Source organism: Ascaphus truei, chromosome 2 (assembly GCF_040206685.1).
Source record: "Ascaphus truei isolate aAscTru1 chromosome 2, aAscTru1.hap1, whole genome shotgun sequence".
In the NCBI taxonomy this organism is placed as follows: Eukaryota; Metazoa; Chordata; class Amphibia; order Anura; family Ascaphidae; genus Ascaphus; species Ascaphus truei.
In genome coordinates, this window is record NC_134484.1 from 302,052,928 (window position 1) to 302,066,983 (window position 14,056).

At 43.1% G+C, this 14,056-nt stretch overlaps 1 protein-coding gene across 4 annotated transcripts in view; it reads left to right on the forward strand.

Annotated features, from left to right (window-relative positions):
- The window catches only part of FHOD3 (formin homology 2 domain containing 3), a 607,453-nt gene that overhangs the window by 485,932 nt on the left and 107,465 nt on the right, over positions 1–14,056 (forward strand). For all 4 annotated transcript variants that reach the window (XM_075586421.1, XM_075586422.1, XM_075586420.1 and 1 more), the window contains one exon: positions 3,329–3,519. In XM_075586421.1, the coding sequence (XP_075442536.1) occupies positions 3,329–3,519 (191 nt within the window). The remainder of the gene's footprint in view (positions 1–3,328; positions 3,520–14,056) is intronic.

A 14,056-nucleotide genomic window follows, 5' to 3' on the forward strand; every position in this document is an offset into this window, starting at 1 on the left:
AACTTTGGGTAAATGATAAAAAAATGGGAATCCGTGGGTGAGTGATAAACAAAATGCCAGTCAATAGGTAACTTAACAAAAAAAACAACCACCAAAAATAAACAACAATTCAAAAAAACAATAACTAAAAATAAACAACAATTAAACAAACCAATCACCAAAAATAAACCAGAATGAAAAAAGCAAACGCCAAAAAAACAAAAGAATTAAAAAAAGCAAACATATTTAAAAAAATGCCAATAAACCAATTGATTGGCACAATGTCACACCAATGCCCTATGGGCATGGTTTGTCACTATGTCAGTCAATGGGCAACCTGCAAAAAAAAACAAAACCTGCATCAAATCAAAAGACATAACATTTGAATTAAAAAAAATGCTACTGCAAATAAAAAAACAAGCATCGAATAAAAGACATTACATTTGAATTTTAAAAAAATGCCAATGCAAATGCCAACCTAAATATTTTTTTAAACAAAAAAACAATAGCTTGAACTGTAGCTTATATCTGGCTGCTGGAATCTCGCTGCCTGGTACAGGTTGCCATGACGCTACCATACAGCAAGCAGGAGAGAACTGGCTGCTACATACTGTATGTATTTGCAAAAAGGTGACATTTCTGAGCTCAGCTTTCGGGCACTGCTGGAGCCTTTCTCATACATATGCAGCCAGATGGTTTGTCGCGCTCTCGTGTGGGTATTAGAAGGGGGTTAACCCCCTTCATTACTTTAGTTGTAGTAACCACCAAGGCAAAGAAGGGATTAACCCCTCCCACAATCCTCCCGGTAGGCCTAACCACTCACCCTGCGGAAACTACCCCCTTTAACCACCACCTCTACGCCCAACAAACCAGTTACTTCGGTTTAACCCCTTCATTAACTTAGCGGCTAGCCACTAAGATAATTAAGCTACTTTTATTTTAATTACATAGGATTGAAGCAGGGTGTCTCCGGAGCAGAAGGACCTTGATTCTCCCACATCACGTGACCGGGACATTTAAACTTGCAGGAGATACCGGCATACCATACCAAGGCCTGTAACTCAGCAATCAGAGGGTCCCTGGGACTAAAATGAATGCGGTTCAGCTCTGGAGACCCCCTGCTTTAATACAGCTAAACCCCGTTATAACGCGCCTCGCTATACCGCGATTCGGTTATAACGCGGTTTTCCCGTGGCTCCCGTTTAAAAAAATAAATAAATAAAATAAATTTTAATTTTTAAAAAAAATTTTTTTTTTTTTGCACACTGCACACACTGCACACACTGACACTGCACACACACTGCTCATTGCTCACACTGCACACACACTGCTCACACTGACACACACTGCACACACTGCACACTGCTCATTGCTCACACTGCACACACTCACACACACTTACACACACTCACAGACACTCACAGACACTCACACACTCACACACTCACACACACACAGCAGGCTAAAATTGATTCATACAATTCTAGCAGTTCCCATTTACTGAATAGCAAACTTCCATTTATAGTTATTCCTACATCTATAGCACACTCCCTTTCAATAATTTGTTTATACACCTATTGCAGGCATCCAGCAACTTTATTCATTCATACGCCTGTAACAGGCTTTGATTCATTCTCTCTCACACCTGTAAATGGCTCCCAATTAATGTTTACACCTACACTGTATAGCAAACGTCCACATATTCATCTATAGCAGTTTTTCCTGTATTGATTTATTCTGCCTTTGTAGGGTTACCTTATGCTTTAGTGTCTGTTCAAACAAGAATACTGAACACACAGGCAGAATTGTGATGTGGAAGTGTGTGTGGCAGCCTGTCATATCAGAGAATTGCAGACCAGTTTGTAGTTACAAAGGTCCAGGGCACATGACACTCAGATGTTGCACAGCTAGCAGGTAATCTGTAATTGTATTGCTGTACTAATGTACAAAATAACACGAACAGGATATAACAATCAGAGTGCCTCACTGCACTGAAAATTAAGTATTATAGGGAATGTGGTCACAATCTGAAATTTTTTGGCTACCACCTCAAAGTGGGGTTACTCAACATGGACAGCACACAACAGTCATTCAATATGATTGCCACATGGTTTAAATGTCACTCACTACTGTACTTAAGGCAGTTTGTTATTTCCAGCATAAATAGCATCCAACACTTCAGTGGCTTTGAAATCACAACTATTAACTTAAATGCCATTCTCCGGATCAGAAGACATTTGTTAATTGCTGACAATTATAAAAAGCACAACAGGATACTGCATGATGCAATGACAACATGCCACAGTCACAAGACTGCAAGACGCAATGACAATACACAACCATACATGCACATAGCACTGCATGATTTAACAGCAGAACACACGACACAATAACAGACAAAACGACACATGGCACTGCGTACACAATCACTCCACACTGTTTGAGACAAACACACACAGTGGTTGGCATTACCCGCAGCATTGTGGTGCAGGATGGTGGGAGGCATGGTGCAGACTATAGTTCGGCACACAGGGGGTAGGAGATGATCAACAAGGCTCAGCACAGAGCAGCGGTGCAGGAACAGCGTGTCAGATCCCTGCTCTCGCTGGACACATGGCTCATACAGCTGGTGCAGACCGGAACTGCTTCATGTGCGAAATGTCTGACTTACTAATACTGAGCATGCGCAGTTGCTTTAAAAGTGCACGACATAGCCACTGCATCATGGAGGCCCGCGGTGACAGGGGGAAGCGGGGACCGGAGGGACATCCCCGCTCCCATCTCCTGCCCCGCGGGCTGTCCCGCGGTGACAGGGGGAAGCGGGGAGCGGAGGGACATGCCCGCTCCCATCTCCTGTCCCGCGGGATGAATATGCGCTAAAGCGCGGCGGCCATTTTTTTTTCCGCGACCCCGTTAGTAACGCGGTGGTCTCGGGGTGGACCCCGAGACCCGCGTTATAACGGGGTTTAGCTGTACTATGTAATTTAAATAAAACATTGTGATCGCCTGGTAGAGATGCGCAGAGAGGAACTGCTTCTGTCTGCTCTCACTGCGCAGCTCTTCCAAATTGGTGCAGCCCGGTAGGATTAATACACATGGAGTCACATTCAGAAACTGGGACCCCCACTGTATTAATCCTGATGGGCAATTAGTCTGGCCCGGGGCAACCACGAGCAGGCAGTGGTCAGGCAGCTTTCAACTGTGGTTTCCTGACAGAATACTCCACAATATATCTGGCTACATCTGTATCTATTAAAGAATTTGGGGCTTTATATTTTTTTGCCTTAGTACATTTATTTATTTTAAGTTAAAAAGCTTCCAATAAAAACTGTTCCTTACTGTATTTTAGGTCGACTTTGATCAACTTCAAGATAACCTCTGTAATCTAGAGAGAAGATGCAAAGCTTCATGGGACTACTTAAAAATTATAGCAAATTATGAAATGAAGTCATCTCTGAAACAAAAAATGAGAGGTTTTCTGAAGGACTGTGCAGAACGAATCATCATTCTTAAAATTGTTCACAGAAGAATAATAAACAGGTACACTCTTTATTTTGTGACCTTTATACTAAACCTAACAAATAAGGCCAAAAAACATTCATTATGATACTGTCCTTTTTTTATTTTTATATTTATTTACTCATTTTAATGTTCTTTTGTATGAACAAACAACATTGATGAATAAATATAAAAATGAGTACAATTTACGGCTTTTTATTTAATGCCTCAGTTTTTATTTAGCTGTTTAAAATGAATATGGTCTATGATCTCTTGTAAAGAGGTTTCATATTGGTAAAAAAGAAAAATTAAGCGATACACTGGCTTTTTTGAAAATAAGTTAAAATAAAAAGACTTGTAAAGTTTTACAGCTAAAGCCTTGTCGCTGGTCAACATCTATATCTCTTGTTTGCAAAAAGAAACATTTAAAATGCACTAAATTCCAATTTTGGAATTGTAACCAGCTCCAAATGTGTTTTGTAAAAAGGCAGATACTTTGTGGTCAGTTTTTTTCTCACAGATATTGGAAGGGCAAGATTCCAACCCAGGTAAGAGACAGATAAAGAGAAAAAGTATACAGTGTAATACAATAATGTAAAACTTCAATCAGATACAGTATGAAGAAAACTTCAATCATTGCACTTATATTACCCAATAGCATTAAAGACACATCTGATGGTATACTATGAAATGTAGAAGTCTTCAACCTCGATAACACCCAATATGTGGAGATGGTCATCTAATACGTTTCCTCTGGTGTATTCCCTCGTTGATATATTCGAATGGGAACCAAAGTGATAATTTAAACTGTAGAAGTGATCTCACAGTCAAATAAAACAGAGATAAAGAGCCAATAGTGTAAATGGTCTAAAAAATCTTTATATATAAATAAGCAATACAAATGTGCACTCACCATGTATAACACTCCTAAAAGTATGTTGTATACGGAAGGAGCAGATTCCGGGCTTGGGGAAAGATCTCAGCGCCACCCCTGGTTCATCGTTGAGTCTAAACATTGGTGAAGCAGATAAGGAGTAGGGCTGGCTGCGAAGTGTGTAGACCAGAAGTCTCGAACAACGCCGGATGCAACAGTTGTGGCAGTGATATCTTTTACCAAGCTGGGCGTTAAGTTGCTAGAATTGATTTACTTGCATTGAATCTAGACTAGTGTCACATGAATTTGGATGGAACAAAATTAGAGCTCTAACGAAAATATGTAGGAGTGGGGGGGGGGGGGGGAGAGTCAAAGTTTTTCTCTAAAATAAAATTCAGTTAAGCTTGCGTCACATATATCTTTAGAAAAACGATGTATGAAGTTACATTGTTAATTTAAGTTTTTCTAAATATTTATACTTTTCTTTTTTTTTTGTTTCAATATTTTTGTGTTATTTTACATAAGTATATTTTTACATTTATCTTAGCAAAAACAATTATCTTCATAACAATTTTTCTTTACTATTTTCTGTATGTTGCATATCAATTTAATTGTTTTATATAAATCTCTATGGGTTCTATTCATTTCAAATTATTCTTATTTTTTATTTTATAACATAGAAAAGATAAAGATAAAGAAAAAGGATAGATAAAGATGAGGCTAGAGAGGAAAGGAATGGGAAGGGGGGGGTAGGGAATGCTTGAGGGCTAAAAGGTAAAAGAGATAAGGGATAATAATCAACTATGATCAGGATTCTACCTAACAAAATGGAGGACACAAATCCCATACCTTATAGAATTGATCTAAATTTTGATTCAGTTGAGCTGAAAGCTTTTTCATTAATTTAACTTCATTAACTCTTTTAATTATTGTATTTCTCGATGGTACATTTATATTCTTCCACGCCGCTGCTATAGAGCAACGGGTGCTGTAAGAACAATAGAGATAATTTTTCTCATCTTATTAGATACCCATTCAACAGGCTTTGCTAATAAATATGTTAGTGGGTCTAGAGGGATTCTCGTATCTGTAATTTCCTGTAGTGTATTTTGGATCTTTGTCCAAAACTTTTGAATCTGTGGACATGACCACCATATACAGTATATACCATATCTCCTCTCAGGCCACATCCTCTCCAGCATAAATCTGATGTGCCTGGGGAGATATGGCTCAGTCTACTCAGGATTAGGTACCATTGAAATACAATTGTGTATATATTTCCTTTCGTTATCGTGCAAATTGAAGTTTTAGCTGCAGATTCCCAGGTTTCCTTATCTATTTCTACATTGAGATCTTCATCCCATTTAAACATATAATTATGATTCTGAGGAGTTGTTGCTAGAATTAATTCCCCATATATTCTTGGGATCAATTCCTTATGATACACACCTTTTTTACAAAGTCTTTCAAATTTTGTTAAATCAGGAATTTTTTCTTTCTGTGATAATTTAAACAAGTAATGTCTAATTTGAAGACAACTAAAAATTGGAATATCAAGTGTTTGATATTTTATTTGTATTTCCTTAAATGTCATTGGTTTCCCTTCTACTACCAAGTCATTTACCATTGTAATATTTAGCTCTCTGAATTGTTTGAATGTAACCCGTCAGGAATACATTGCTAATTAATTTGGGCAGCTCTTGAGATGCAAAGGGGAGTGGGGGGGTGGGGTGGAGGAAGGTGTGGGGAGGATGGAGTGGGGGGTGGGAGGGGGTGGAGGGAGGGGGAGGTGGGGGAAGAGATGGAGAGGATAGTATAGGAGGGGATGGGGAGCTAGGATACTAGTAAACTCAGAGTAACATAGTGAGAATATTGACAGGAACTCTATAGGGCTGATAAGCCGTTCTGTGTCTATTGATCCGTCTCGCAACCCTGGAGCTTAAGGAGGGGAGGGGGATTCATATTGGTAGACAGAAAACCACAGAGTAACATTTGGCAATGTTATTATCAGAATCATTGGCGAGTATTGATGACATCTTTTGTCATCTGGTCTCCTTCGTAGACCTTGAATCAGGTGGGGTGAGGAAGGGGGTGGGGACCAGGAAAGAGAGCATACATATTTACTCTAGTCATGTTTCATCTTAAGCAGTACATCTCCTGACATGTATCCTCATTTTAACAATCATCAATCACTGTAGTTTATATAGCATGGTGTAAGCTTCTCTCAGTTTATGTAATCCATCGGGGAGGGCGGGGTAAATGGGGGAAGTAATGAAGGGGCGGAGGTGGGGAAGGGGGGGAGGGGGAGGGAGGTGAGGGGGGGAGGAGGGAGAGATGTGGGGGGGGAGGGATACGTATCATCTGTTATGGGATCTATGTCCCTTATGTATCTAGCTTAGATGTCGGCTCTTCTAAGCGTTTCCCTGCGGATTGGATCTTGGCACTTATCCTCACTGGTAGAACACTATGAAATATTAGAGAACATGAGAAAACAGTCCCAATATCACATTAACATATTATCAACTTCAACAAATAATACTCGGTGGTAAAATCAGCAGGGAGGTGGGCAAACAGGGATGTCAGTGTTAACTTATGCGCTGATGCTCCTTCAAATGTGGGAAGGGAAAGAGAACTGATCCCGTTCTCCAAACTGTGTCCCGGTCCCTGGGTATTTATACCATGGTAGCCACCGGTCTCAACCCTCTAGTCTGTGGGGTCTCTGTTATGCGGCCTCCTTCCGTAGGGGAGGGAAAGGGGGGGGGGGTTGGTGTACTCACAGTTTGAGGATTCCTTAATCGGGTGTGGGGTCCGATTCCCTTTCTGGGCCCTCTTTGCTCGCTTAACCCACCCCCCTTGAAAAACAAGCCTGGAGGCTTCTGCATATGCGTGTGCCCACGCGATCTTCTCTGCAAGGGTACCGATCCCCCCGGCTGCTACCCGCTTCCCTGGCCTCAGGTGAGCAGACTCCAGTAGTGGCATTACGCTGCCGGCCGGTTGCGGAACATCTGGGCCTGGGAGGCCGTGTTGACGGTCTGTTGCTGAGGAAGCCGCAAGACATAGGACATCCAGGGCTGGTGTGCCCCATCCGAGGTACCATCCCCTCCTGCTCCGCTGTCGTCGCAATCCAGAGGTGAGTCAATCAGTGTGGGAACCGGGTGTTGGAGTTCAGTTTGCCGCTTGCTCATTTATTTCTGGCGAAGCGTTGATGCACCGCTCTTTTTGTGGTGTCTGCAGGGCCGCCATCTGCGTCCCCTCCTCGTGTGGCTGTCTGGGTTGAGTTAGGCAGCCATGCAACTGGGGGAGATAGGCCCAGCGCTCGGGCGAAAGGGAGCATATCCTCCGGCCGTCGGATGGTGAGAAACTTGCCTCCATTATTTGCGGTAAGTTTAAATGGGAAGCCCCACCTGTATTTCACCTCATTTTCACGGAGAAACACAGTGAGGGGCTTCGTCTCCCTTCTCCGGTTGACCGTGATGCGAGATAGATCATTGAAAATCTGTATGGCCTCTTCTTGGAAGGTAATTGATGAGGAGCTTCTGCATGCTATGATGATCTTCTCTTTCATCGTGTAGCTGTGCATTCTGACTATTATGTCACGTCTTCGGCCTGGATCTTCTGATCGCGGGCCCAGGGCTCTGTGGGCTCTGTCAATTTCGAGATCTTTTTCCTCTAGAGACGAACATATAGATGTGAAGAGTTCCGTGAGGTAAGGTCTGATTTGACCCGGGAGAACCGTTTCAGGGACATTGCGGATGCGCAAATTCTGCCTCCTGTCCCTGTTCTTCTGGTCCTCTTGGCCCTCTTTTAGCAATTGGATTTCCTCTCCAAGGCGGACGATTTCCTCCTCGGCCTCAGTCTGTCGCGCGAGGGATTCTGCCAGCTTCCCCTCCAAGCCTGTTGTGCGTTCCGTGAGGCCCTGCATGTCTTGTTTTAGCTCCGCTGCCACTGCTCTGAGATCCGCTTGGAGTGAAGCCTGTAATTTCATGTGCATGGACGCCATTAGGTCCTCCATGTAGGCTTTGGTTACAGGTTCCTCCGGTGCAGCTGTCTCTTTGGGCCGTGTTGATTTGCTCTGCGGGGCCTGTGGGCCGCGTGTTCCGGCACCATCTTGGGCTTCTGCAGAGCCCTCGGGGCTTTTCTGCGGGGGTGAAAAATACTTAGTAACCCCTTGATTTGCTGCTTTTTTCTATTGTTTGGACATTCTCTCTGTGTTTCTCTTGCTGGAATTTGGTCGGGGAATGTTGGCGGGAGAGCGTTATATTTATGTTTTATTCTGTTAGGTCCGCGGAGCTCTTTCCCTACATCACCATACCTGAGGACGTCACCGGAAACCCCTCTTTAGAACATTTTTAATGGGGCAGAGTCATTTAATCTTGTCAGTGTCTGCTGTGTCGCTCCTCTGCCTGCGAGCCACTTTATTGCATTTATGCTTGGGTTTTCAGGGGTTATGCGGACATTGCCTAGTGGCCGAGGCATGTGTATCTGCTTTTGTTTTTTATTATCCTGCCTCAGCAGCCCCTGGGCTAGGATTAGGCTGATTTTTTATGTTGTGGTGTTTATTTATTTATTTATGTTCCTGGGGGGAGCTGTGCCTTTAAATCCAACCCGCGGCTGCCATCTTGGATTTGGTCGTCACGCAGGCTGAAACGCAAGGAGCCAGACAGCTCCGATCCAGGCAGCAGCTGTTCTCAGCCCCCCTCCTCGCAGCAACAATGCAGACAGGTGGAAGGCAGCACAGTGAGGCAGGGGGGATAGCGGGAAGGCGCGCTGATCGGGTTTACTGCCGGCCGGGAGAGGTAAGCGCGGCATGCAGCTACAGCACCATGGCGGCCATTTTAGTTAGCCTCCAGCCGCACCAGCAGAGTATTTTTATTTGAAACAGTGTTTATTATTATTTTTGTAGGCCTTTGTTTAGTGTAGTGACTGTTGACAGGGGGGTATGAGACACCGCCGGGACCCGACACCAGGTGCGGCCGTCGTGTAGAACGGGACAGAGCGGGAGGCCCCCATAGGCTGCCTAGGTGGGGAGATCAAAGACCCAACAGGCATCACCACTCCCGCGCGGCACCCACCTTTCTCCACCAGAACCAGCGGCGGGTTGATGCAGATCAGGCCGCCGGTCAGATCCTCGCTCTGCTCTCCGAATCCCAGATGGTTTGGGGGGCTGCAGACCTTGGTCTCAGAGAGACTACCTTGCGGGGTTTGGCGCCGGATCCAGGTAAATCATTCCTGCTTGGCCGCCATCTTAGCCACACGGCAATTTGAGAGAGGAGGCCCAGGGGACCCGGTCTTTGCATGTATGCTTGGGGTTTGTGTATAATCCACCGCCACCAGGGCATTCAGCACAAAGATGAATCTTCCCCCAGCTTTTTAAATATTTTTTGAGGGGTTTCTTGGTCCCTGTTATCTTTATTTTGTCCTCTCTTGGGACGGAGCTGTATAGACACAGGTCCTGCTTGCTCTGTGTCTTGGCCACGCCCCAACAGAATAGAATCTTTAATGCAAAGGGCAGTAAAAGATCTAAAAGATGAAATATCCTCTCTGGGAGAATGTACCAGCTCCCTAGAGTCAATGGTTGACGAGAAGATCACCCGTCAATCTCAAATGGACATCGAACTCAGAGAGGTGAAGGCCCAGCTTAAAGAGGTCAAGGATAGACAGGAAGACACGGAGAATAGAGACTGTCGTAACAACCTCAGGATCAGGGGGATCCCGGAATCAGAGACGGATGTCGAAGGATTTATAGGCAAGTGGCTAACGGCAGCTCTCCCAGAATTCACAGAGGAGTCTCTCATCCTGGATAGATCCACAGAGCCCTGAGAATGATACCCCAACCAGGTGACAAGCCAAGAGATTTGGTGTTGAGATTCCATTACTTTAAAACAAAGGAGGCTTTCAACTAGGCTACAAGAGGTTCAGACCTCTCCTCAGATGGAGAAAAGCAGGTATGGAATCTCGATGCCAAAGAATGGGGATTTTTTAGCTCTGGACTATCAAGAAGGTCCAGTATATTTGGATAACCCGATGGATTTTCTAAAGGTCTAACTGTTATGTTAGTGACTGTTAGAAATAATGATGCGGTGCCAGTCAGTCCAAATTGACAAAAATAAGTGATAAAACCACAGATATAGCATTATACTATTATGTTCTAAAGGTTAAGTTTATATATAATGTTATTCTATTATGTTCTAAAGGTTAAGTATATACATAGCGTTATACTATTAGGTTCCAAAGGTTAAGTTTATACTAGAATGCTACAATATGTTTTATGTGAAATGTTTAGATTGTATATGATAAGGTTTCTCTATATAACAGACCCAAAAAGACCAAGGAGGTCTCGGGGTCGTAGCGGGGGCCGAAAGATCTGTAGAGTCCTGACCGCCACCCCCCAAAAAATATGTCTGTGTCCGTGAAGACATAATTGCCCTTGTTTTTTTCTGTGGTTTCCCCTTGCCACAGATTTTGTATCCAAGGGCAGTTGGGCATGTGGAGTGTTTTAACTGCCCCCAAAAAAAAGAAAAATGGCAATGACAGATCTCAAGAAAAAAGATGCACATCCTCCTTCTTCAAGAGACCCATTTTAGATCCCCAAATAACCCAAAATACCTAGATAGACAATATAGGGAGGTTTTCTTCTCATCCGCGATGGCCAAAAGAAGGGGAGAGGCAATACTATTCTACAGTACAACCGGGTCGCCTTCACACAGAAGTTTATGAAAGTGGACAGGGATGGCAGATATATAATTCTAGTAGGTGAGCTGTATGGAAAAGAACTGACCATAGCCACAGTCTATGCTCCAAATGAGAATAGCGTGGACTTTTTAAATTCATTTTTTACTACCTTGGGTACATGGGCGAAAGGCCAAATTATTCTAGGAGGAGACTTCAACCTGGCATTAGACCCGGCCCTTGATAGATCTTCTGCTCCTAACCCCGGCTCTCAGAACTATAGATCCCAGGAGATCAGGGCCCTTAAACGAGGTTTACTCTCTCTTAATTTTATTGATATATGTAGAGAGGTGAATCCCCAGGCTAGAAATTTTACTTTCTATTCTTCCCCCACCAAACATACTCACGTATCGATTACATTTTTCTTAACGCAGGACTGATCCCTCAGGTCTCCGACTCAAATATTGACAATATAACCTGGTCAGATCATGCCCCAGTAGATGTCACAATCACGAATTTGAATATTAGAGTACCAAGGGGAGCTTGGAGACTAAATGAATCCCTTCTCAAGGTCCCAGAGGTTTTGCAGGCTGTCACCAGAGAACTTGAGGCCTTTTTTCAGGTTAATGAGGGAAGTGTGTCATCGCTGGCAACAATGTGGGAGGCTCACAAAGCTACAATTAGGGGTTTTCTTATCTCCGTTGCATCAGGTAGGAAGAGGGCCCGACAGTTGAAAATGGACTCTATTCAAACTAAGATTGATGCTCTCTCAAAACTCCATAAAAACAACCAGTCCCCAGAGACGCTGTTATCCCTAAGGGAAGCTAGAGCAGAGCTCAGTATGTTTCTAACCGCGAAAGCAGAACAATCTCTTAACTGGTCAAAAAGGAAGTTCTATGAAAAAGCGAATAAAGCAGACTCCCTCCTAGCAGCTAAACTACGAAACAGGCACCCCTCTTACACCATTCACTCAATTAGATTGCAATCGGGCTCTCTAACCTCAAACCCAAGAACAATAGTTAGAGAATTCCAAGACTACTACTCTAAATTATATAATGGCAAAAAGGTTTTACACAATGCCCAAACAAGGGCAAAAATAGCTAGTTATCTTCAGTCAGTGGATCTACCCTCTCTGTCTGAGGCCCAACAAGGAGCTCTAAACCAATTTATAACACTAGATGAAGTTAATATAGTAATTAAGAATTTAAAACCTTCAAAAGCTCCGGGCCCAGATGGGTTTTCTAATTTTTACTATAAAAAATGCTGTGACATTCTCTCCCCCCATCTCCTTAGGTTATTCAACTCTATTATGACTGATGCTGTTTTTCCAACAAACATGCTGCAAGTCTCGATTTCTCTTATTTACAGTATAAGGAGGGGAAAGATCCTTCAGCATGTGGAAGCAGGAGACAGTTAAGCTAATCAAATTACATTTTGATTTCAAATGGCAGCACTCCTCACTGAAATATCTGGGCGTTTTTCTGACAAAGGATTATGATTCGCTCTATCAGGCTAATTATCCTAAAATATTGAAAATATTAAAAGCCGAACTAGCATCCTGAACTAAGTTTAATGTATCTTGGTTGGGGCGAGTTCAATCAGTGAAGATGAATTTACTGCCTAGATTGCTTTATCTTTTTCGGACCCTTCCTATACCTGTCGTAATGTCAGATATAACTAAACTGTAGTCTCTGATCTCCAAATTCATTTGGAATAACAAAAGACCTAGATTCAACTGTAAATTGTTAACCAGGCCCACCGGGGCAGGAGGAATGGCACTCCCCTGTCTCCTCTCATATTATAGGGCTGCTCAAGCAAGACAGTGGGTAGCGTGGCATGAAGATCAGTCACTTAGGAGATGGGTCGCCTTGGAGGCACATCTAGTATAGTCACTTAGGAGATGGGTCGCCTTGGAGGCACATCTAGTATACCCTACTCCAATAGAAAATATTATATGGTTATCTAACCGGATAGGTCTCTTGGAGCACCCGATCTTGCCATCGATCACACACTCTCTCAAGCTGTGGGATAGATTTAAGTTCAGATATAAGCTTAGTAACCCAAACTCCCTAATGACTCCTTTTTTTTGGAAATAGGGATTTTATCCCGGGACTACCCAAACAATCTTTTATGTTCTGGCGGCAAGCAAACATTTGTAGACTTTTTGATATTAGCCACGATTTCAAAGTGACGCATTTTGATGAGTTGGTTAATAACAAGGGGATCCCATCAGGAGAAATCTTTCATTAACTCCAATTAAAAGCTTTTTTTGCCAAAGTTAAACCCACTAGCCCTGTCTCCCGGTTTGAGAGACTCTGTCTGGAAGCCGACTCACAAGAGAGGCTGATATCGACACTATACGGCCAATTTGCCCTACCGGTCAAAGACCAAATTGAATTTAAATTTATGGAGAAATGGGAAGCTGATCTAGGCGAGGAATTGGAGGATGAGGACTGAGAGGACATTTTCCAAGTGGTAGCCAAAAGCTCAATCTGTTTAACCATTCGGGAAAATGCATATAAAGTAATGACACGTTGGTAAAATACACCAGAAAATATTGCTAAATATGTACCAGGCTTCTCCCCTATACTGTATTTCCTAAGGGTTGTGGTGAGGTGGCTTCTTTTCTGCATATGTGGTGGTCATGCCCCTATGTACAGGTTCTATGGACGCAAGTGAGATCCTGGATCAGCAATATCTTGGGCTGGGATATCCCCCTAGACCCATGGCTGTTTTTATTAAACAAACCACTCCAGGGCCACACCAGAGCGGAGAATATGCTAATAACCCACATTATTACCGCGGCAAGATGTGCCCTGGCAGGTCTTTGGAAACAGGACAAACTTCCATCAATCCCGCAAATCAGAAACAAGGTATGGTTTGTATGTACGATGGAAAAGCTCACAAGCTTTTTGAACGATACATATGATAAGTTTCAGAAGGTATGGCTACCCTGGATAATGTTTATAGGAAACCGAAATGTGTCCCAAAATTCCCTCAGCCTATAATATTATAAATCCTCCCCTTTTTTAAATT